The sequence below is a fragment of the Sycon ciliatum genome, chromosome 2 (assembly GCF_964019385.1).
Source record: "Sycon ciliatum chromosome 2, ocSycCili1.1, whole genome shotgun sequence".
Lineage (NCBI taxonomy): Eukaryota > Metazoa > Porifera > Calcarea > Leucosolenida > Sycettidae > Sycon > Sycon ciliatum.
Window position 1 is genome coordinate 1 of NC_088644.1, and position 20,951 is coordinate 20,951.

At 48.3% G+C, this 20,951-nt stretch overlaps 5 protein-coding genes across 5 annotated transcripts; all 5 read left to right on the plus strand.

Moving 5' to 3' along the window:
• The first annotated feature begins 2,183 nt into the window (after window positions 1–2,183).
• Window positions 2,184–3,263, plus strand: LOC135810986 (uncharacterized). The gene has a single exon (XM_065324355.1). It carries the CDS (start codon window positions 2,184–2,186, stop codon window positions 3,261–3,263), a length of 1,080 nt encoding a protein of 359 aa, XP_065180427.1.
• Window positions 3,264–6,002: 2,739 nt separating this feature from the next.
• Window positions 6,003–7,082, plus strand: LOC135810987 (uncharacterized). Its single transcript, XM_065324356.1, has one exon. It carries the CDS (start codon window positions 6,003–6,005, stop codon window positions 7,080–7,082), a length of 1,080 nt encoding a protein of 359 aa, XP_065180428.1.
• Window positions 7,083–9,821: 2,739 nt separating this feature from the next.
• Window positions 9,822–10,901, plus strand: LOC135810988 (uncharacterized). Its single transcript, XM_065324357.1, has one exon. The coding sequence runs from the start codon at window positions 9,822–9,824 to the stop codon at window positions 10,899–10,901; it is 1,080 nt and encodes a 359-aa protein (XP_065180429.1).
• Window positions 10,902–13,640: 2,739 nt separating this feature from the next.
• Window positions 13,641–14,720, plus strand: LOC135810990 (uncharacterized). Its single transcript, XM_065324358.1, has one exon. It carries the CDS (start codon window positions 13,641–13,643, stop codon window positions 14,718–14,720), a length of 1,080 nt encoding a protein of 359 aa, XP_065180430.1.
• A 2,739-nt stretch (window positions 14,721–17,459) lies between these two features.
• LOC135810992 (uncharacterized) lies at window positions 17,460–18,539 on the plus strand. The gene has a single exon (XM_065324359.1). The coding sequence runs from the start codon at window positions 17,460–17,462 to the stop codon at window positions 18,537–18,539; it is 1,080 nt and encodes a 359-aa protein (XP_065180431.1).
• The last annotated feature ends 2,412 nt before the right edge of the window (window positions 18,540–20,951 follow it).

Here is a 20,951-nt window from a genome sequence, read left to right on the forward strand (position 1 = left end):
GTAGCACTACTGTAATAATGAGCCGCATTAAGTACGTCTCCCTGTGCCACCAGCATCTCTTTGACAGTAACACCTATCGACTGGTACATATCTCTACCTTAGATTTAGATGATTTGCAAAGAAAGTTCATCAATGCAGCTAGGCCTATCTTAAGAGTCCTACATCGACGAGCCAGAGCACGGTTGTTGACTCCGTCTAATGATTTACCAAATTTTTATGGCCTACCCAAGTTACATAAAAATCCATTGAAAATCAGACCAATTGTAGCATCTAGGGGCTCCCCTACATATGATTGGGCTAGACTATTTCACATCTACCTATGGCCATCCGTGATCTCGAAACCTAGTGTACTCATCAACTCACATGACCTCCTGGACAACTTGCAGAACATAGAATGGAATGAGAATCTCTGTTTCCTTACACTAGATGTTGTTTCACTCTATACTTCTATTAAACATGTTGACGGTCTCAGAGCTCTTGCTTGGCACCTTAGAGACATGAACATCCCCGGGACACATAGACAAGCCCTCGTTGGCATCATGAGACTCATTCTCACGAATAACTTTTTTCAGTTTGATGACAGAGTTTTTCACCAACTCAATGGGACTGCAATGGGTTCCCCAGCCGCAGTTGTCTATGCCAATATTTTTATGCTGAGAATTGAACACTTCCATCTTACAATCCTTAGAGCTAGTGCACTCATTTTCTCTCGCTACATTGATGACCTTTTTTCTATAGTGGACCAAACCCTAGTCCCTGAGATTATAGAAGAGTCATCGAGGAACTGTCCGATTAGATTTACACATGAGTGTAGCCAGACCAATTGTATCATGTTAGACCTCGCACTGTCTACGCAGAACAATTCAGTATGCTCACGCTTGAACTTTAAATCCACGAACAAGTTCGCATATGTTTCACCCAGAAGCTCTCATCCACAACACACCTGGCGCGCCATTGCAGTAGGCGAGATGACAAGAGCACAACGAGGTGCAACAGATTCCACCTCAGCTCACGGTACGAAGCTGTTCCTAAAACAGCGACTACTAGCACGTGGGTATTCTGCCAGCGTAGTCAATGCAGCCCTTAGATTTAGAAAAAAGCCAGTAATCCCTAACTCTACTAGGCGCTGCACTCCTCTCGTACTCACATACCATCCTGCTCTAAGGAATATGTCACGTACTCTACGCACACTCTGGACACGCCACAATTTACAATATTTGGGACCCCCACCATTCATTGCATGGCGCAAGTCAAAACCACTGGGAGCATACGCTCAACATAAACATTTGTAAGCACCACAGCCCCAGCCTGCCCGTATGCATAGGGTCTTGCTTTCTACTGCACCTAACCCTAACCCTAACCCTAACCCGAACCCTAACCCCCCGTACGCATTTATCTGGCTGTCTACTACACCATATTTGCCATACCTAATTATTACTCCAACTCGCAGCCAGTGAGACCCTCTCGGTTGCCAATCATAAATACGGTACGCATCTATACAGACCCCGGGCCTGCTGCATTAGCTATCTATTTGCCATACCTAATTATAACTCGCAGCCAGTGAGACCCTCTCGGTTGCCAATCATAAATACGGTACGCATCTATACAGACCCCGGGCCTGCTGCACAGCTATTGCATTTGAGGAATTTTTTTTCCAATTCTACAATCTCTAGCAATGCACTGCACCCCCCCCCCCCCGCCCAGGATGTACGTTATACAAAATACTCTAGCGTGGGGCTTCCCGCCGCTTCTCCTTGTCTAGCAGCATAGGCCCTTGTTTTGTGCCCCTTGCTAAAGTGTCTAATACACGTAGACAATTTTTTGCACACGACTCCTAGAGCTATATAACTAGGTCCTGCTTTCTCATTTCAGTATCCTTCACTTTCTTGCCTGATGAGCTGCCACTTTGGCAGCGAAACAGCTGTAGCAATTTTTTTGTTTGTGAAGTCTACAACTCTGAAAATATTACTTGCAATACTTACTACCCAAACTTGTGTGGATTGAGGTCGCGGTGCTGTCGTGGAACCTGCTTAGCCCTAACCCTACCACTAGTGCCTGCGCTGTCGTCGATTCGACACAGATCCTGATATACTGGGACACCGTTGGGTTTGTGAGTATCAACCGCATGCTTGTATGCCTTCTTTAGACTCCGCTGGCTAGGTTGCCTTGTCCATAGTAGAAATATGAGTAACAGTAATAGTCCTGAGAACGTCATTATTAATTTTAGTAGTGATGAGGAAGGGGGAGATAGACAGATTACTGTGCCAGTCACTGATGCACGTGTTAGAGCTGATGCACGCACCAATTTAGATGCACACACCACTGGAGATGCACGCACTGAGTTAGATGCACGCACATCAGCCAACACAGACGCACACACAGAGACAGGCACACACACAGTAGGCGCAGACAGCCTGGACGCCGAAGCCGCACATCTGGCACGTCTAGCGCAGTCTGAGTCTACTGTGACACACCAGCATGATGAGCTTGGCGACATTCGTGTCGACCTTGACTACATATGGGGGAAATATGCCCAATTATTCACACCCATTGTAGACACATTTGTCAAACACTGCAAGCTCTACACCAAAGCAGTCAATGCACTATTTGATGCAGAGGTGAGACTTGCGCAATTCAGACCGCCACTCTCATTGGCTCATAAGCCCAAGACCACCGGGGACACGAAGCTAGATGAACAAATAGCGCAGGTTACAGCCAGATGTAACCAGGAAATTTGCATTTTGCTAGCGGAGTCTAGGAGGGTATCATGCATTGAGGCGAAAAAGGCACTGAGTGACTGTAAGCACTCACTCCCAGCAGCAGTACGACATGTCGTCCAGACCGAGCTGGTCGTTTCTCCACGCATTGATGTTGATGAACTGGCTGGACGCATTAGGAGCCATGCTGAATGCCTTGCCGACGCACCAGCACCACCGCCCGGTGAAAATAGTACTGCCAACAAACCAGTTGTGACACCTGCCCCACCCCAACAGCAGCGACAACAACAGCCGCAGCAGCAGCAACAGCAGCAGCGTAAGACGCCACGCAAGCAACAACATCAGCAGCCAGTAACGCCGAGGCAGCAGCAACAGCAGACGCCGAAGCAGCATCGTCGTCGACCTTCGAATCACGACGTTCAACCCACGTCTGAACAACAGGCAACGACTAGCTCAGCACGCCGTACGCAACGCCGCCGTCCACAGCAGGCCTCAACGCCGCAACCGGTACGACGCTCGGCGCGCAACGCCCCGGCCGATCGCTAGGGGCCTGGGGACCACCGCAACGACCGACCTCCTGACGGTGACAGCCCCCGCAGACGACAACGACGGCGTGGAGGTAACACCACCAACCACAGGCGCCGTCGCCGTAAACGAATCCGTAAACAAAGCTCAGATCTTAAACAATCTCTACGCGAAAACTGTTCTTCACGGGACACCATCACGTGCTTGGACGTAAGTGTACCAGTTGAGCTTATTGAACTTCTAGGACTAGGACTTAAGTTCGTTCCTAGGCTCAACTCACTACCGAGAATTGATAATGCTGACATTTCAAAGTTCCTCAGAAACATTGCCATTACAGCACATTTCCACGGTAGATCCAGTACACCCGATAGATTCCGTTCCTTGTATAAGCCGTCACACTGGCATCCACCAGTAGCATCTATTTCACCGGATGTTAGAGCTTTTATGAGAGACGTTGAACTAGCTGTTAGAAACTTCAAACCTAAGAAGGTGGCCAGCAACTTGGGTCCTATTGAGACCACCGCGTTACACTTTCTAGCCGATGCGAAACATCTAGTTATTTGTCCGGCTGACAAGGGTAGCACTACTGTAATAATGAGCCGCATTAAGTACGTCTCCCTGTGCCACCAGCATCTCTTTGACAGTAACACCTATCGACTGGTACATATCTCTACCTTAGATTTAGATGATTTGCAAAGAAAGTTCATCAATGCAGCTAGGCCTATCTTAAGAGTCCTACATCGACGAGCCAGAGCACGGTTGTTGACTCCGTCTAATGATTTACCAAATTTTTATGGCCTACCCAAGTTACATAAAAATCCATTGAAAATCAGACCAATTGTAGCATCTAGGGGCTCCCCTACATATGATTGGGCTAGACTATTTCACATCTACCTATGGCCATCCGTGATCTCGAAACCTAGTGTACTCATCAACTCACATGACCTCCTGGACAACTTGCAGAACATAGAATGGAATGAGAATCTCTGTTTCCTTACACTAGATGTTGTTTCACTCTATACTTCTATTAAACATGTTGACGGTCTCAGAGCTCTTGCTTGGCACCTTAGAGACATGAACATCCCCGGGACACATAGACAAGCCCTCGTTGGCATCATGAGACTCATTCTCACGAATAACTTTTTTCAGTTTGATGACAGAGTTTTTCACCAACTCAATGGGACTGCAATGGGTTCCCCAGCCGCAGTTGTCTATGCCAATATTTTTATGCTGAGAATTGAACACTTCCATCTTACAATCCTTAGAGCTAGTGCACTCATTTTCTCTCGCTACATTGATGACCTTTTTTCTATAGTGGACCAAACCCTAGTCCCTGAGATTATAGAAGAGTCATCGAGGAACTGTCCGATTAGATTTACACATGAGTGTAGCCAGACCAATTGTATCATGTTAGACCTCGCACTGTCTACGCAGAACAATTCAGTATGCTCACGCTTGAACTTTAAATCCACGAACAAGTTCGCATATGTTTCACCCAGAAGCTCTCATCCACAACACACCTGGCGCGCCATTGCAGTAGGCGAGATGACAAGAGCACAACGAGGTGCAACAGATTCCACCTCAGCTCACGGTACGAAGCTGTTCCTAAAACAGCGACTACTAGCACGTGGGTATTCTGCCAGCGTAGTCAATGCAGCCCTTAGATTTAGAAAAAAGCCAGTAATCCCTAACTCTACTAGGCGCTGCACTCCTCTCGTACTCACATACCATCCTGCTCTAAGGAATATGTCACGTACTCTACGCACACTCTGGACACGCCACAATTTACAATATTTGGGACCCCCACCATTCATTGCATGGCGCAAGTCAAAACCACTGGGAGCATACGCTCAACATAAACATTTGTAAGCACCACAGCCCCAGCCTGCCCGTATGCATAGGGTCTTGCTTTCTACTGCACCTAACCCTAACCCTAACCCTAACCCGAACCCTAACCCCCCGTACGCATTTATCTGGCTGTCTACTACACCATATTTGCCATACCTAATTATTACTCCAACTCGCAGCCAGTGAGACCCTCTCGGTTGCCAATCATAAATACGGTACGCATCTATACAGACCCCGGGCCTGCTGCATTAGCTATCTATTTGCCATACCTAATTATAACTCGCAGCCAGTGAGACCCTCTCGGTTGCCAATCATAAATACGGTACGCATCTATACAGACCCCGGGCCTGCTGCACAGCTATTGCATTTGAGGAATTTTTTTTCCAATTCTACAATCTCTAGCAATGCACTGCACCCCCCCCCCCCCGCCCAGGATGTACGTTATACAAAATACTCTAGCGTGGGGCTTCCCGCCGCTTCTCCTTGTCTAGCAGCATAGGCCCTTGTTTTGTGCCCCTTGCTAAAGTGTCTAATACACGTAGACAATTTTTTGCACACGACTCCTAGAGCTATATAACTAGGTCCTGCTTTCTCATTTCAGTATCCTTCACTTTCTTGCCTGATGAGCTGCCACTTTGGCAGCGAAACAGCTGTAGCAATTTTTTTGTTTGTGAAGTCTACAACTCTGAAAATATTACTTGCAATACTTACTACCCAAACTTGTGTGGATTGAGGTCGCGGTGCTGTCGTGGAACCTGCTTAGCCCTAACCCTACCACTAGTGCCTGCGCTGTCGTCGATTCGACACAGATCCTGATATACTGGGACACCGTTGGGTTTGTGAGTATCAACCGCATGCTTGTATGCCTTCTTTAGACTCCGCTGGCTAGGTTGCCTTGTCCATAGTAGAAATATGAGTAACAGTAATAGTCCTGAGAACGTCATTATTAATTTTAGTAGTGATGAGGAAGGGGGAGATAGACAGATTACTGTGCCAGTCACTGATGCACGTGTTAGAGCTGATGCACGCACCAATTTAGATGCACACACCACTGGAGATGCACGCACTGAGTTAGATGCACGCACATCAGCCAACACAGACGCACACACAGAGACAGGCACACACACAGTAGGCGCAGACAGCCTGGACGCCGAAGCCGCACATCTGGCACGTCTAGCGCAGTCTGAGTCTACTGTGACACACCAGCATGATGAGCTTGGCGACATTCGTGTCGACCTTGACTACATATGGGGGAAATATGCCCAATTATTCACACCCATTGTAGACACATTTGTCAAACACTGCAAGCTCTACACCAAAGCAGTCAATGCACTATTTGATGCAGAGGTGAGACTTGCGCAATTCAGACCGCCACTCTCATTGGCTCATAAGCCCAAGACCACCGGGGACACGAAGCTAGATGAACAAATAGCGCAGGTTACAGCCAGATGTAACCAGGAAATTTGCATTTTGCTAGCGGAGTCTAGGAGGGTATCATGCATTGAGGCGAAAAAGGCACTGAGTGACTGTAAGCACTCACTCCCAGCAGCAGTACGACATGTCGTCCAGACCGAGCTGGTCGTTTCTCCACGCATTGATGTTGATGAACTGGCTGGACGCATTAGGAGCCATGCTGAATGCCTTGCCGACGCACCAGCACCACCGCCCGGTGAAAATAGTACTGCCAACAAACCAGTTGTGACACCTGCCCCACCCCAACAGCAGCGACAACAACAGCCGCAGCAGCAGCAACAGCAGCAGCGTAAGACGCCACGCAAGCAACAACATCAGCAGCCAGTAACGCCGAGGCAGCAGCAACAGCAGACGCCGAAGCAGCATCGTCGTCGACCTTCGAATCACGACGTTCAACCCACGTCTGAACAACAGGCAACGACTAGCTCAGCACGCCGTACGCAACGCCGCCGTCCACAGCAGGCCTCAACGCCGCAACCGGTACGACGCTCGGCGCGCAACGCCCCGGCCGATCGCTAGGGGCCTGGGGACCACCGCAACGACCGACCTCCTGACGGTGACAGCCCCCGCAGACGACAACGACGGCGTGGAGGTAACACCACCAACCACAGGCGCCGTCGCCGTAAACGAATCCGTAAACAAAGCTCAGATCTTAAACAATCTCTACGCGAAAACTGTTCTTCACGGGACACCATCACGTGCTTGGACGTAAGTGTACCAGTTGAGCTTATTGAACTTCTAGGACTAGGACTTAAGTTCGTTCCTAGGCTCAACTCACTACCGAGAATTGATAATGCTGACATTTCAAAGTTCCTCAGAAACATTGCCATTACAGCACATTTCCACGGTAGATCCAGTACACCCGATAGATTCCGTTCCTTGTATAAGCCGTCACACTGGCATCCACCAGTAGCATCTATTTCACCGGATGTTAGAGCTTTTATGAGAGACGTTGAACTAGCTGTTAGAAACTTCAAACCTAAGAAGGTGGCCAGCAACTTGGGTCCTATTGAGACCACCGCGTTACACTTTCTAGCCGATGCGAAACATCTAGTTATTTGTCCGGCTGACAAGGGTAGCACTACTGTAATAATGAGCCGCATTAAGTACGTCTCCCTGTGCCACCAGCATCTCTTTGACAGTAACACCTATCGACTGGTACATATCTCTACCTTAGATTTAGATGATTTGCAAAGAAAGTTCATCAATGCAGCTAGGCCTATCTTAAGAGTCCTACATCGACGAGCCAGAGCACGGTTGTTGACTCCGTCTAATGATTTACCAAATTTTTATGGCCTACCCAAGTTACATAAAAATCCATTGAAAATCAGACCAATTGTAGCATCTAGGGGCTCCCCTACATATGATTGGGCTAGACTATTTCACATCTACCTATGGCCATCCGTGATCTCGAAACCTAGTGTACTCATCAACTCACATGACCTCCTGGACAACTTGCAGAACATAGAATGGAATGAGAATCTCTGTTTCCTTACACTAGATGTTGTTTCACTCTATACTTCTATTAAACATGTTGACGGTCTCAGAGCTCTTGCTTGGCACCTTAGAGACATGAACATCCCCGGGACACATAGACAAGCCCTCGTTGGCATCATGAGACTCATTCTCACGAATAACTTTTTTCAGTTTGATGACAGAGTTTTTCACCAACTCAATGGGACTGCAATGGGTTCCCCAGCCGCAGTTGTCTATGCCAATATTTTTATGCTGAGAATTGAACACTTCCATCTTACAATCCTTAGAGCTAGTGCACTCATTTTCTCTCGCTACATTGATGACCTTTTTTCTATAGTGGACCAAACCCTAGTCCCTGAGATTATAGAAGAGTCATCGAGGAACTGTCCGATTAGATTTACACATGAGTGTAGCCAGACCAATTGTATCATGTTAGACCTCGCACTGTCTACGCAGAACAATTCAGTATGCTCACGCTTGAACTTTAAATCCACGAACAAGTTCGCATATGTTTCACCCAGAAGCTCTCATCCACAACACACCTGGCGCGCCATTGCAGTAGGCGAGATGACAAGAGCACAACGAGGTGCAACAGATTCCACCTCAGCTCACGGTACGAAGCTGTTCCTAAAACAGCGACTACTAGCACGTGGGTATTCTGCCAGCGTAGTCAATGCAGCCCTTAGATTTAGAAAAAAGCCAGTAATCCCTAACTCTACTAGGCGCTGCACTCCTCTCGTACTCACATACCATCCTGCTCTAAGGAATATGTCACGTACTCTACGCACACTCTGGACACGCCACAATTTACAATATTTGGGACCCCCACCATTCATTGCATGGCGCAAGTCAAAACCACTGGGAGCATACGCTCAACATAAACATTTGTAAGCACCACAGCCCCAGCCTGCCCGTATGCATAGGGTCTTGCTTTCTACTGCACCTAACCCTAACCCTAACCCTAACCCGAACCCTAACCCCCCGTACGCATTTATCTGGCTGTCTACTACACCATATTTGCCATACCTAATTATTACTCCAACTCGCAGCCAGTGAGACCCTCTCGGTTGCCAATCATAAATACGGTACGCATCTATACAGACCCCGGGCCTGCTGCATTAGCTATCTATTTGCCATACCTAATTATAACTCGCAGCCAGTGAGACCCTCTCGGTTGCCAATCATAAATACGGTACGCATCTATACAGACCCCGGGCCTGCTGCACAGCTATTGCATTTGAGGAATTTTTTTTCCAATTCTACAATCTCTAGCAATGCACTGCACCCCCCCCCCCCCGCCCAGGATGTACGTTATACAAAATACTCTAGCGTGGGGCTTCCCGCCGCTTCTCCTTGTCTAGCAGCATAGGCCCTTGTTTTGTGCCCCTTGCTAAAGTGTCTAATACACGTAGACAATTTTTTGCACACGACTCCTAGAGCTATATAACTAGGTCCTGCTTTCTCATTTCAGTATCCTTCACTTTCTTGCCTGATGAGCTGCCACTTTGGCAGCGAAACAGCTGTAGCAATTTTTTTGTTTGTGAAGTCTACAACTCTGAAAATATTACTTGCAATACTTACTACCCAAACTTGTGTGGATTGAGGTCGCGGTGCTGTCGTGGAACCTGCTTAGCCCTAACCCTACCACTAGTGCCTGCGCTGTCGTCGATTCGACACAGATCCTGATATACTGGGACACCGTTGGGTTTGTGAGTATCAACCGCATGCTTGTATGCCTTCTTTAGACTCCGCTGGCTAGGTTGCCTTGTCCATAGTAGAAATATGAGTAACAGTAATAGTCCTGAGAACGTCATTATTAATTTTAGTAGTGATGAGGAAGGGGGAGATAGACAGATTACTGTGCCAGTCACTGATGCACGTGTTAGAGCTGATGCACGCACCAATTTAGATGCACACACCACTGGAGATGCACGCACTGAGTTAGATGCACGCACATCAGCCAACACAGACGCACACACAGAGACAGGCACACACACAGTAGGCGCAGACAGCCTGGACGCCGAAGCCGCACATCTGGCACGTCTAGCGCAGTCTGAGTCTACTGTGACACACCAGCATGATGAGCTTGGCGACATTCGTGTCGACCTTGACTACATATGGGGGAAATATGCCCAATTATTCACACCCATTGTAGACACATTTGTCAAACACTGCAAGCTCTACACCAAAGCAGTCAATGCACTATTTGATGCAGAGGTGAGACTTGCGCAATTCAGACCGCCACTCTCATTGGCTCATAAGCCCAAGACCACCGGGGACACGAAGCTAGATGAACAAATAGCGCAGGTTACAGCCAGATGTAACCAGGAAATTTGCATTTTGCTAGCGGAGTCTAGGAGGGTATCATGCATTGAGGCGAAAAAGGCACTGAGTGACTGTAAGCACTCACTCCCAGCAGCAGTACGACATGTCGTCCAGACCGAGCTGGTCGTTTCTCCACGCATTGATGTTGATGAACTGGCTGGACGCATTAGGAGCCATGCTGAATGCCTTGCCGACGCACCAGCACCACCGCCCGGTGAAAATAGTACTGCCAACAAACCAGTTGTGACACCTGCCCCACCCCAACAGCAGCGACAACAACAGCCGCAGCAGCAGCAACAGCAGCAGCGTAAGACGCCACGCAAGCAACAACATCAGCAGCCAGTAACGCCGAGGCAGCAGCAACAGCAGACGCCGAAGCAGCATCGTCGTCGACCTTCGAATCACGACGTTCAACCCACGTCTGAACAACAGGCAACGACTAGCTCAGCACGCCGTACGCAACGCCGCCGTCCACAGCAGGCCTCAACGCCGCAACCGGTACGACGCTCGGCGCGCAACGCCCCGGCCGATCGCTAGGGGCCTGGGGACCACCGCAACGACCGACCTCCTGACGGTGACAGCCCCCGCAGACGACAACGACGGCGTGGAGGTAACACCACCAACCACAGGCGCCGTCGCCGTAAACGAATCCGTAAACAAAGCTCAGATCTTAAACAATCTCTACGCGAAAACTGTTCTTCACGGGACACCATCACGTGCTTGGACGTAAGTGTACCAGTTGAGCTTATTGAACTTCTAGGACTAGGACTTAAGTTCGTTCCTAGGCTCAACTCACTACCGAGAATTGATAATGCTGACATTTCAAAGTTCCTCAGAAACATTGCCATTACAGCACATTTCCACGGTAGATCCAGTACACCCGATAGATTCCGTTCCTTGTATAAGCCGTCACACTGGCATCCACCAGTAGCATCTATTTCACCGGATGTTAGAGCTTTTATGAGAGACGTTGAACTAGCTGTTAGAAACTTCAAACCTAAGAAGGTGGCCAGCAACTTGGGTCCTATTGAGACCACCGCGTTACACTTTCTAGCCGATGCGAAACATCTAGTTATTTGTCCGGCTGACAAGGGTAGCACTACTGTAATAATGAGCCGCATTAAGTACGTCTCCCTGTGCCACCAGCATCTCTTTGACAGTAACACCTATCGACTGGTACATATCTCTACCTTAGATTTAGATGATTTGCAAAGAAAGTTCATCAATGCAGCTAGGCCTATCTTAAGAGTCCTACATCGACGAGCCAGAGCACGGTTGTTGACTCCGTCTAATGATTTACCAAATTTTTATGGCCTACCCAAGTTACATAAAAATCCATTGAAAATCAGACCAATTGTAGCATCTAGGGGCTCCCCTACATATGATTGGGCTAGACTATTTCACATCTACCTATGGCCATCCGTGATCTCGAAACCTAGTGTACTCATCAACTCACATGACCTCCTGGACAACTTGCAGAACATAGAATGGAATGAGAATCTCTGTTTCCTTACACTAGATGTTGTTTCACTCTATACTTCTATTAAACATGTTGACGGTCTCAGAGCTCTTGCTTGGCACCTTAGAGACATGAACATCCCCGGGACACATAGACAAGCCCTCGTTGGCATCATGAGACTCATTCTCACGAATAACTTTTTTCAGTTTGATGACAGAGTTTTTCACCAACTCAATGGGACTGCAATGGGTTCCCCAGCCGCAGTTGTCTATGCCAATATTTTTATGCTGAGAATTGAACACTTCCATCTTACAATCCTTAGAGCTAGTGCACTCATTTTCTCTCGCTACATTGATGACCTTTTTTCTATAGTGGACCAAACCCTAGTCCCTGAGATTATAGAAGAGTCATCGAGGAACTGTCCGATTAGATTTACACATGAGTGTAGCCAGACCAATTGTATCATGTTAGACCTCGCACTGTCTACGCAGAACAATTCAGTATGCTCACGCTTGAACTTTAAATCCACGAACAAGTTCGCATATGTTTCACCCAGAAGCTCTCATCCACAACACACCTGGCGCGCCATTGCAGTAGGCGAGATGACAAGAGCACAACGAGGTGCAACAGATTCCACCTCAGCTCACGGTACGAAGCTGTTCCTAAAACAGCGACTACTAGCACGTGGGTATTCTGCCAGCGTAGTCAATGCAGCCCTTAGATTTAGAAAAAAGCCAGTAATCCCTAACTCTACTAGGCGCTGCACTCCTCTCGTACTCACATACCATCCTGCTCTAAGGAATATGTCACGTACTCTACGCACACTCTGGACACGCCACAATTTACAATATTTGGGACCCCCACCATTCATTGCATGGCGCAAGTCAAAACCACTGGGAGCATACGCTCAACATAAACATTTGTAAGCACCACAGCCCCAGCCTGCCCGTATGCATAGGGTCTTGCTTTCTACTGCACCTAACCCTAACCCTAACCCTAACCCGAACCCTAACCCCCCGTACGCATTTATCTGGCTGTCTACTACACCATATTTGCCATACCTAATTATTACTCCAACTCGCAGCCAGTGAGACCCTCTCGGTTGCCAATCATAAATACGGTACGCATCTATACAGACCCCGGGCCTGCTGCATTAGCTATCTATTTGCCATACCTAATTATAACTCGCAGCCAGTGAGACCCTCTCGGTTGCCAATCATAAATACGGTACGCATCTATACAGACCCCGGGCCTGCTGCACAGCTATTGCATTTGAGGAATTTTTTTTCCAATTCTACAATCTCTAGCAATGCACTGCACCCCCCCCCCCCCGCCCAGGATGTACGTTATACAAAATACTCTAGCGTGGGGCTTCCCGCCGCTTCTCCTTGTCTAGCAGCATAGGCCCTTGTTTTGTGCCCCTTGCTAAAGTGTCTAATACACGTAGACAATTTTTTGCACACGACTCCTAGAGCTATATAACTAGGTCCTGCTTTCTCATTTCAGTATCCTTCACTTTCTTGCCTGATGAGCTGCCACTTTGGCAGCGAAACAGCTGTAGCAATTTTTTTGTTTGTGAAGTCTACAACTCTGAAAATATTACTTGCAATACTTACTACCCAAACTTGTGTGGATTGAGGTCGCGGTGCTGTCGTGGAACCTGCTTAGCCCTAACCCTACCACTAGTGCCTGCGCTGTCGTCGATTCGACACAGATCCTGATATACTGGGACACCGTTGGGTTTGTGAGTATCAACCGCATGCTTGTATGCCTTCTTTAGACTCCGCTGGCTAGGTTGCCTTGTCCATAGTAGAAATATGAGTAACAGTAATAGTCCTGAGAACGTCATTATTAATTTTAGTAGTGATGAGGAAGGGGGAGATAGACAGATTACTGTGCCAGTCACTGATGCACGTGTTAGAGCTGATGCACGCACCAATTTAGATGCACACACCACTGGAGATGCACGCACTGAGTTAGATGCACGCACATCAGCCAACACAGACGCACACACAGAGACAGGCACACACACAGTAGGCGCAGACAGCCTGGACGCCGAAGCCGCACATCTGGCACGTCTAGCGCAGTCTGAGTCTACTGTGACACACCAGCATGATGAGCTTGGCGACATTCGTGTCGACCTTGACTACATATGGGGGAAATATGCCCAATTATTCACACCCATTGTAGACACATTTGTCAAACACTGCAAGCTCTACACCAAAGCAGTCAATGCACTATTTGATGCAGAGGTGAGACTTGCGCAATTCAGACCGCCACTCTCATTGGCTCATAAGCCCAAGACCACCGGGGACACGAAGCTAGATGAACAAATAGCGCAGGTTACAGCCAGATGTAACCAGGAAATTTGCATTTTGCTAGCGGAGTCTAGGAGGGTATCATGCATTGAGGCGAAAAAGGCACTGAGTGACTGTAAGCACTCACTCCCAGCAGCAGTACGACATGTCGTCCAGACCGAGCTGGTCGTTTCTCCACGCATTGATGTTGATGAACTGGCTGGACGCATTAGGAGCCATGCTGAATGCCTTGCCGACGCACCAGCACCACCGCCCGGTGAAAATAGTACTGCCAACAAACCAGTTGTGACACCTGCCCCACCCCAACAGCAGCGACAACAACAGCCGCAGCAGCAGCAACAGCAGCAGCGTAAGACGCCACGCAAGCAACAACATCAGCAGCCAGTAACGCCGAGGCAGCAGCAACAGCAGACGCCGAAGCAGCATCGTCGTCGACCTTCGAATCACGACGTTCAACCCACGTCTGAACAACAGGCAACGACTAGCTCAGCACGCCGTACGCAACGCCGCCGTCCACAGCAGGCCTCAACGCCGCAACCGGTACGACGCTCGGCGCGCAACGCCCCGGCCGATCGCTAGGGGCCTGGGGACCACCGCAACGACCGACCTCCTGACGGTGACAGCCCCCGCAGACGACAACGACGGCGTGGAGGTAACACCACCAACCACAGGCGCCGTCGCCGTAAACGAATCCGTAAACAAAGCTCAGATCTTAAACAATCTCTACGCGAAAACTGTTCTTCACGGGACACCATCACGTGCTTGGACGTAAGTGTACCAGTTGAGCTTATTGAACTTCTAGGACTAGGACTTAAGTTCGTTCCTAGGCTCAACTCACTACCGAGAATTGATAATGCTGACATTTCAAAGTTCCTCAGAAACATTGCCATTACAGCACATTTCCACGGTAGATCCAGTACACCCGATAGATTCCGTTCCTTGTATAAGCCGTCACACTGGCATCCACCAGTAGCATCTATTTCACCGGATGTTAGAGCTTTTATGAGAGACGTTGAACTAGCTGTTAGAAACTTCAAACCTAAGAAGGTGGCCAGCAACTTGGGTCCTATTGAGACCACCGCGTTACACTTTCTAGCCGATGCGAAACATCTAGTTATTTGTCCGGCTGACAAGGGTAGCACTACTGTAATAATGAGCCGCATTAAGTACGTCTCCCTGTGCCACCAGCATCTCTTTGACAGTAACACCTATCGACTGGTACATATCTCTACCTTAGATTTAGATGATTTGCAAAGAAAGTTCATCAATGCAGCTAGGCCTATCTTAAGAGTCCTACATCGACGAGCCAGAGCACGGTTGTTGACTCCGTCTAATGATTTACCAAATTTTTATGGCCTACCCAAGTTACATAAAAATCCATTGAAAATCAGACCAATTGTAGCATCTAGGGGCTCCCCTACATATGATTGGGCTAGACTATTTCACATCTACCTATGGCCATCCGTGATCTCGAAACCTAGTGTACTCATCAACTCACATGACCTCCTGGACAACTTGCAGAACATAGAATGGAATGAGAATCTCTGTTTCCTTACACTAGATGTTGTTTCACTCTATACTTCTATTAAACATGTTGACGGTCTCAGAGCTCTTGCTTGGCACCTTAGAGACATGAACATCCCCGGGACACATAGACAAGCCCTCGTTGGCATCATGAGACTCATTCTCACGAATAACTTTTTTCAGTTTGATGACAGAGTTTTTCACCAACTCAATGGGACTGCAATGGGTTCCCCAGCCGCAGTTGTCTATGCCAATATTTTTATGCTGAGAATTGAACACTTCCATCTTACAATCCTTAGAGCTAGTGCACTCATTTTCTCTCGCTACATTGATGACCTTTTTTCTATAGTGGACCAAACCCTAGTCCCTGAGATTATAGAAGAGTCATCGAGGAACTGTCCGATTAGATTTACACATGAGTGTAGCCAGACCAATTGTATCATGTTAGACCTCGCACTGTCTACGCAGAACAATTCAGTATGCTCACGCTTGAACTTTAAATCCACGAACAAGTTCGCATATGTTTCACCCAGAAGCTCTCATCCACAACACACCTGGCGCGCCATTGCAGTAGGCGAGATGACAAGAGCACAACGAGGTGCAACAGATTCCACCTCAGCTCACGGTACGAAGCTGTTCCTAAAACAGCGACTACTAGCACGTGGGTATTCTGCCAGCGTAGTCAATGCAGCCCTTAGATTTAGAAAAAAGCCAGTAATCCCTAACTCTACTAGGCGCTGCACTCCTCTCGTACTCACATACCATCCTGCTCTAAGGAATATGTCACGTACTCTACGCACACTCTGGACACGCCACAATTTACAATATTTGGGACCCCCACCATTCATTGCATGGCGCAAGTCAAAACCACTGGGAGCATACGCTCAACATAAACATTTGTAAGCACCACAGCCCCAGCCTGCCCGTATGCATAGGGTCTTGCTTTCTACTGCACCTAACCCTAACCCTAACCCTAACCCGAACCCTAACCCCCCGTACGCATTTATCTGGCTGTCTACTACACCATATTTGCCATACCTAATTATTACTCCAACTCGCAGCCAGTGAGACCCTCTCGGTTGCCAATCATAAATACGGTACGCATCTATACAGACCCCGGGCCTGCTGCATTAGCTATCTATTTGCCATACCTAATTATAACTCGCAGCCAGTGAGACCCTCTCGGTTGCCAATCATAAATACGGTACGCATCTATACAGACCCCGGGCCTGCTGCACAGCTATTGCATTTGAGGAATTTTTTTTCCAATTCTACAATCTCTAGCAATGCACTGCACCCCCCCCCCCCCGCCCAGGATGTACGTTATACAAAATACTCTAGCGTGGGGCTTCCCGCCGCTTCTCCTTGTCTAGCAGCATAGGCCCTTGTTTTGTGCCCCTTGCTAAAGTGTCTAATACACGTAGACAATTTTTTGCACACGACTCCTAGAGCTATATAACTAGGTCCTGCTTTCTCATTTCAGTATCCTTCACTTTCTTGCCTGATGAGCTGCCACTTTGGCAGCGAAACAGCTGTAGCAATTTTTTTGTTTGTGAAGTCTACAACTCTGAAAATATTACTTGCAATACTTACTACCCAAACTTGTGTGGATTGAGGTCGCGGTGCTGTCGTGGAACCTGCTTAGCCCTAACCCTACCACTAGTGCCTGCGCTGTCGTCGATTCGACACAGATCCTGATATACTGGGACACCGTTGGGTTTGTGAGTATCAACCGCATGCTTGTATGCCTTCTTTAGACTCCGCTGGCTAGGTTGCCTTGTCCATAGTAGAAATATGAGTAACAGTAATAGTCCTGAGAACGTCATTATTAATTTTAGTAGTGATGAGGAAGGGGGAGATAGACAGATTACTGTGCCAGTCACTGATGCACGTGTTAGAGCTGATGCACGCACCAATTTAGATGCACACACCACTGGAGATGCACGCACTGAGTTAGATGCACGCACATCAGCCAACACAGACGCACACACAGAGACAGGCACACACACAGTAGGCGCAGACAGCCTGGACGCCGAAGCCGCACATCTGGCACGTCTAGCGCAGTCTGAGTCTACTGTGACACACCAGCATGATGAGCTTGGCGACATTCGTGTCGACCTTGACTACATATGGGGGAAATATGCCCAATTATTCACACCCATTGTAGACACATTTGTCAAACACTGCAAGCTCTACACCAAAGCAGTCAATGCACTATTTGATGCAGAGGTGAGACTTGCGCAATTCAGACCGCCACTCTCATTGGCTCATAAGCCCAAGACCACCGGGGACACGAAGCTAGATGAACAAATAGCGCAGGTTACAGCCAGATGTAACCAGGAAATTTGCATTTTGCTAGCGGAGTCTAGGAGGGTATCATGCATTGAGGCGAAAAAGGCACTGAGTGACTGTAAGCACTCACTCCCAGCAGCAGTACGACATGTCGTCCAGACCGAGCTGGTCGTTTCTCCACGCATTGATGTTGATGAACTGGCTGGACGCATTAGGAGCCATGCTGAATGCCTTGCCGACGCACCAGCACCACCGCCCGGTGAAAATAGTACTGCCAACAAACCAGTTGTGACACCTGCCCCACCCCAACAGCAGCGACAACAACAGCCGCAGCAGCAGCAACAGCAGCAGCGTAAGACGCCACGCAAGCAACAACATCAGCAGCCAGTAACGCCGAGGCAGCAGCAACAGCAGACGCCGAAGCAGCATCGTCGTCGACCTTCGAATCACGACGTTCAACCCACGTCTGAACAACAGGCAACGACTAGCTCAGCACGCCGTACGCAACGCCGCCGTCCACAGCAGGCCTCAACGCCGCAACCGGTACGACGCTCGGCGCGCAACGCCCCGGCCGATCGCTAGGGGCCTGGGGACCACCGCAACGACCGACCTCCTGACGGTGACAGCCCCCGCAGACGACAACGACGGCGTGGAGGTAACACCACCAACCACAGGCGCCGTCGCCGTAAACGAATCCGTAAACAAAGCTCAGATCTTAAACAATCTCTACGCGAAAACTGTTCTTCACGGGACACCATCACGTGCTTGGACGTAAGTGTACCAGTTGAGCTTATTGAACTTCTAGGACTAGGACTTAAGTTCGTTCCTAGGCTCAACTCACTACCGAGAATTGATAATGCTGACATTTCAAAGTTCCTCAGAAACATTGCCATTACAGCACATTTCCACGGTAGATCCAGTACACCCGATAGATTCCGTTCCTTGTATAAGCCGTCACACTGGCATCCACCAGTAGCATCTATTTCACCGGATGTTAGAGCTTTTATGAGAGACGTTGAACTAGCTGTTAGAAACTTCAAACCTAAGAAGGTGGCCAGCAACTTGGGTCCTATTGAGACCACCGCGTTACACTTTCTAGCCGATGCGAAACATCTAGTTATTTGTCCGGCTGACAAGGGTAGCACTACTGTAATAATGAGCCGCATTAAGTACGTCTCCCTGTGCCACCAGCATCTCTTTGACAGTAACACCTATCGACTGGTACATATCTCTACCTTAGATTTAGATGATTTGCAAAGAAAGTTCATCAATGCAGCTAGGCCTATCTTAAGAGTCCTACATCGACGAGCCAGAGCACGGTTGTTGACTCCGTCTAATGATTTACCAAATTTTTATGGCCTACCCAAGTTACATAAAAATCCATTGAAAATCAGACCAATTGTAGCATCTAGGGGCTCCCCTACATATGATTGGGCTAGACTATTTCACATCTACCTATGGCCATCCGTGATCTCGAAACCTAGTGTACTCATCAACTCACATGACCTCCTGGACAACTTGCAGAACATAGAATGGAATGAGAATCTCTGTTTCCTTACACTAGATGTTGTTTCACTCTATACTTCTATTAAACATGTTGACGGTCTCAGAGCTCTTGCTTGGCACCTTAGAGACATGAACATCCCCGGGACACATAGACAAGCCCTCGTTGGCATCATGAGACTCATTCTCACGAATAACTTTTTTCAGTTTGATGACAGAGTTTTTCACCAACTCAATGGGACTGCAATGGGTTCCCCAGCCGCAGTTGTCTATGCCAATATTTTTATGCTGAGAATTGAACACTTCCATCTTACAATCCTTAGAGCTAGTGCACTCATTTTCTCTCGCTACATTGATGACCTTTTTTCTATAGTGGACCAAACCCTAGTCCCTGAGATTATAGAAGAGTCATCGAGGAACTGTCCGATTAGATTTACACATGAGTGTAGCCAGACCAATTGTATCATGTTAGACCTCGCACTGTCTACGCAGAACAATTCAGTATGCTCACGCTTGAACTTTAAATCCACGAACAAGTTCGCATATGTTTCACCCAGAAGCTCTCATCCACAACACACCTGGCGCGCCATTGCAGTAGGCGAGATGACAAGAGCACAACGAGGTGCAACAGATTCCACCTCAGCTCACGGTACGAAGCTGTTCCTAAAACAGCGACTACTAGCACGTGGGTATTCTGCCAGCGTAGTCAATGCAGCCCTTAGATTTAGAAAAAAGCCAGTAATCCCTAACTCTACTAGGCGCTGCACTCCTCTCGTACTCACATACCATCCTGCTCTAAGGAATATGTCACGTACTCTACGCACACTCTGGACACGCCACAATTTACAATATTTGGGACCCCCACCATTCATTGCATGGCGCAAGTCAAAACCACTGGGAGCATACGCTCAACATAAACATTTGTAAGCACCACAGCCCCAGCCTGCCCGTATGCATAGGGTCTTGCTTTCTACTGCACCTAACCCTAACCCTAACCCTAACCCGAACCCTAACCCCCCGTACGCATTTATCTGGCTGTCTACTACACCATATTTGCCATACCTAATTATTACTCCAACTCGCAGCCAGTGAGACCCTCTCGGTTGCCAATCATAAATACGGTACGCATCTATACAGACCCCGGGCCTGCTGCATTAGCTATCTATTTGCCATACCTAATTATAACTCGCAGCCAGTGAGACCCTCTCGGTTGCCAATCATAAATACGGTACGCATCTATACAGACCCCGGGCCTGCTGCACAGCTATTGCATTTGAGGAATTTTTTTTCCAATTCTACAATCTCTAGCAATGCACTGCACCCCCCCCCCCCCGCCCAGGATGTACGTTATACAAAATACTCTAGCGTGGGGCTTCCCGCCGCTTCTCCTTGTCTAGCAGCATAGGCCCTTGTTTTGTGCCCCTTGCTAAAGTGTCTAATACACGTAGACAATTTTTTGCACACGACTCCTAGAGCTATATAACTAGGTCC